General features: G+C 31.8%; 1 protein-coding gene across 2 annotated transcripts in view; it reads left to right on the top strand.

The window, feature by feature from the left end:
• The window catches only part of LOC107643120 (long chain acyl-CoA synthetase 4), an 8,156-nt gene extending 6,600 nt beyond the window's left edge, over positions 1–1,556 (top strand). For both annotated transcript variants that reach the window (XR_001620765.2, XM_016346690.2), the window contains exons 18-21: positions 1–93; positions 478–660; positions 1,009–1,128; positions 1,238–1,556. The exon at positions 1–93 ends at the window's left edge or, in 1 of these variants, runs on beyond it. Coding sequence is in view for 1 of the 2 variants with exons in the window: in XM_016346690.2 (XP_016202176.1) it covers positions 1–93; positions 478–660; positions 1,009–1,128; positions 1,238–1,285 (444 nt within the window). In the remaining variant the exon portion in view is untranslated. The remainder of the gene's footprint in view (positions 94–477; positions 661–1,008; positions 1,129–1,237) is intronic.

Here is a 3,092-nt window from a genome sequence, read left to right as displayed (position 1 = left end):
CGGAAGAAAAATATATTTAAGCTTTCACAAGGAGAATATGTTGCTGTTGAAAATCTGGAGAATGTATATCGTCAACTCTCTTGTATTGATTCGGTATGTCCTCAGATCATTTTCATTCTTTTTGGGGTGCCCTGGCTTTAGTGGATTTATTGTCCATATCAAGCTTCAGAATGTTTAGGAGATGCAATTTTATTCTTGAAAATTTTACTACCAGCATATACACGCATACATTGGCAATAGTCCATGTTTAGACGTGGGAGTTAACAGAGCATGTTGATCTGCTATATGTAGTGTTTGCATTCTGTGGCTAGTATTCGTGTGGCTTGTAGTTGAATGATTATTTGTTTTAACATGAAAATGCATGAATGATATCAACTGGTATATTTGGTGCTCAGATAAAAAGCACAACTTATAGTAGATCATAGCCGCAATGTTCTGTTCTGTGCTCCGATACTAAGATTCTTTCTCCTGTTTCAGATATGGGTTTATGGTAATAGTTTCGAGTCCTTCCTTGTTGCTGTTGCTAACCCCAGCAAGCCAGTACTTGAACGATGGGCGGAAGAAAATGGTATAAAGATTGACTTTGATTCTCTATGTAAAGACTCGAGAGCGAAAAGTTACATACTTGGGGAGCTCACAAGGATTGCAAAGGAAAATAAGGTCTTATTTAGTTTGTCCTACATCGTTGTCCAAATTTGTTATGTTTGCATTATATCTGAGAGTCATACTTTGAATAAAGTTTTACATTAAACTAAAGTGTATGTCACCATCCATGTTGCTACTACTATTCAAATATAAAGAATATGAACCATTTATCACATATTTACTTAGCATTGTACACGCAATCACAAAGAAGATATTCTTCTCTAAATATTAGTATATGTTCCGTGATTTAATGGTTGATGGATCAATCATTCTGTACTTTAATAAATTATAAGAATTATTTAAGTGGTATGTATTTACCTAACTAAATTTCCCTGAAGCCTTTTCCTTTTTACTTTTTTGCAGTTGAAAGGTTATGAGTTTATAAAAGACGTTCATCTAGACCCAGTTCCATTTGACATGGAACGTGACCTTATTACTCCCACATATAAGATGAAGAGGCCTCAGTTGCTTAAATATTACAAGGTACAAGGTTCTTATGATTTAATTTGATTTGTTTTTCCCTTCGATTTTAGTCCATAACTTATGCTGTGTATGATGTTGAAAGTACTGACTGTATTTGTTTGGTGCTCAGAATGTCATCGATGACATGTACAAGAGTGGAGGCAAACGCAGTGCTTGAGGTATGCTTTGGTGACTGTATATATGATTACTGAAAGATTATGCTTCTGACCAATCGTACAAGAAAATAGATACCTGAAGTACTCTAGTTATGAGAACACTGTTTCGCCACGGATAGAAGCAAAACAATTATGTACCTTATGCATGTAACTTTGTTTTTCTCGTTAAATGGGCTACACTAAAGGCAGACATATGCAATTGGAATTTTGGAATGAACTTCTTTGCTACGCCAGTTCTCTTTAAGTTGAAAGCCTACTATTTTGTTATACTCTTTAATTATTTCCGTCTTCAATTTAATTTGTAAATTTTCTTAACTAATCGAGTATAGTGTGTAGGACACGACAACTGTTTGACTTTGTTTGTATAGTTCACAGCACAAAACACATCCAAATTAGACTCAGGTCCTTAAGAGTAATATCTGCACACCAATATGTAGATGTATATACCAAACATAATCTAGTCTTAGAAATCTAAGAATTAAGGTATTGGAATGAAACTAATATCAGATTTTACAAGTAATAAAGTAGTTGTCGATTGCCATACAAGATTTAGCATGCACAAACCATTTTCCTTCAGAAAGAAATAAAGAGACCGCATCAATGTATAACGCAGAATGATCCCATCCCTTCCGGAGGCTTGAAGCAAGTGGCTATAACATAAAGCAAGTGGCTGTAACATAGGCCCATTAGTCATTACACCACACAGCTGGTTCGAACAGAATTGTTGATAAATGATAAGAACAATATTAAAAAATACAAAACAAAACCGCTTTTAAGGAAACAAATGAGCCGAAAATAAGGTGGGCCGTAGATAAACTTTGGTTGGAGTTAATGCATACATACAATATTGATGATCAAATGTCAACAACAATTTTCGATATGGCAAAATTAATTAATCAAAGTTATTTCTATGGGCAAAGCCCAAACCTGTTTCCATACATCATACATGTACTCTTCTGCACCTAAAAGTTTTCTTTTAATTTTATACAAATGAATTATGTAACAACTTATAATAATAATAATAATAATAATAGTACTTTTCTCGATAACAATACAATATTTTAACCTCTTATCTTACAAATTTACAAGCAGTGAATATAAGACTACAAACTAGTTGCACATTTATTCCCTTTATAATAGTAATATACATATATATCACTCAACCCATATTATTTGCCAAGTTGGTGTATTGGAAATAATTCATGAGACTTTCTTGTGTGACTAGTACCATGAAATTCTGAGAAATATAAATGCCTATGATATGATTTGAAAATCTTGGAATAATATCATTATATATGTTGTTTATTTTATTTTTAAATAATCTTAACATGCTTATCTATCTCCTGACACTAAAATAAAAGTATTCCTTACTTTTTATGCTTTTCAATTTCCATACACCAGGTGACATAAGACGAAAGTGTCAAAATCATTACTATATATAGTATCCTTATTTCCTTGCGTTATATATTTTTTGTTGCCTCACTTATTATTCAATTTTAAGTTTACCACCATCCCCATTGCTTTCTCAGTTTTTACCCCTAGCATACTATATATATAGTAATGGTTTTGACTTTTAAATGGTAGACATAATTTCAATAAACATGTCATAATGTTTGTTGAGTTTTCTTTTCTTTAAAAATGAATTTTCATAGTTTTTTCTTCTCTTAAAAGTAATCCACACTTCTTTATCCGGGAAAAACTAATATAGATGTCCTATATGCAACAAAGTTTAGATAATTATATTTGAAATGAGAAATTAATGTCATATACGGTATATTTTTTAAAACTTTAAATAGTTAAATATAAATA

The sequence above is a fragment of the Arachis ipaensis genome, chromosome B05, assembly GCF_000816755.2.
Source record: "Arachis ipaensis cultivar K30076 chromosome B05, Araip1.1, whole genome shotgun sequence".
In the NCBI taxonomy this organism is placed as follows: Eukaryota; Viridiplantae; Streptophyta; class Magnoliopsida; order Fabales; family Fabaceae; genus Arachis; species Arachis ipaensis.
Note: the sequence above shows the minus strand (reverse complement) of the source record. Positions and strands in the feature narration are given on the sequence as shown.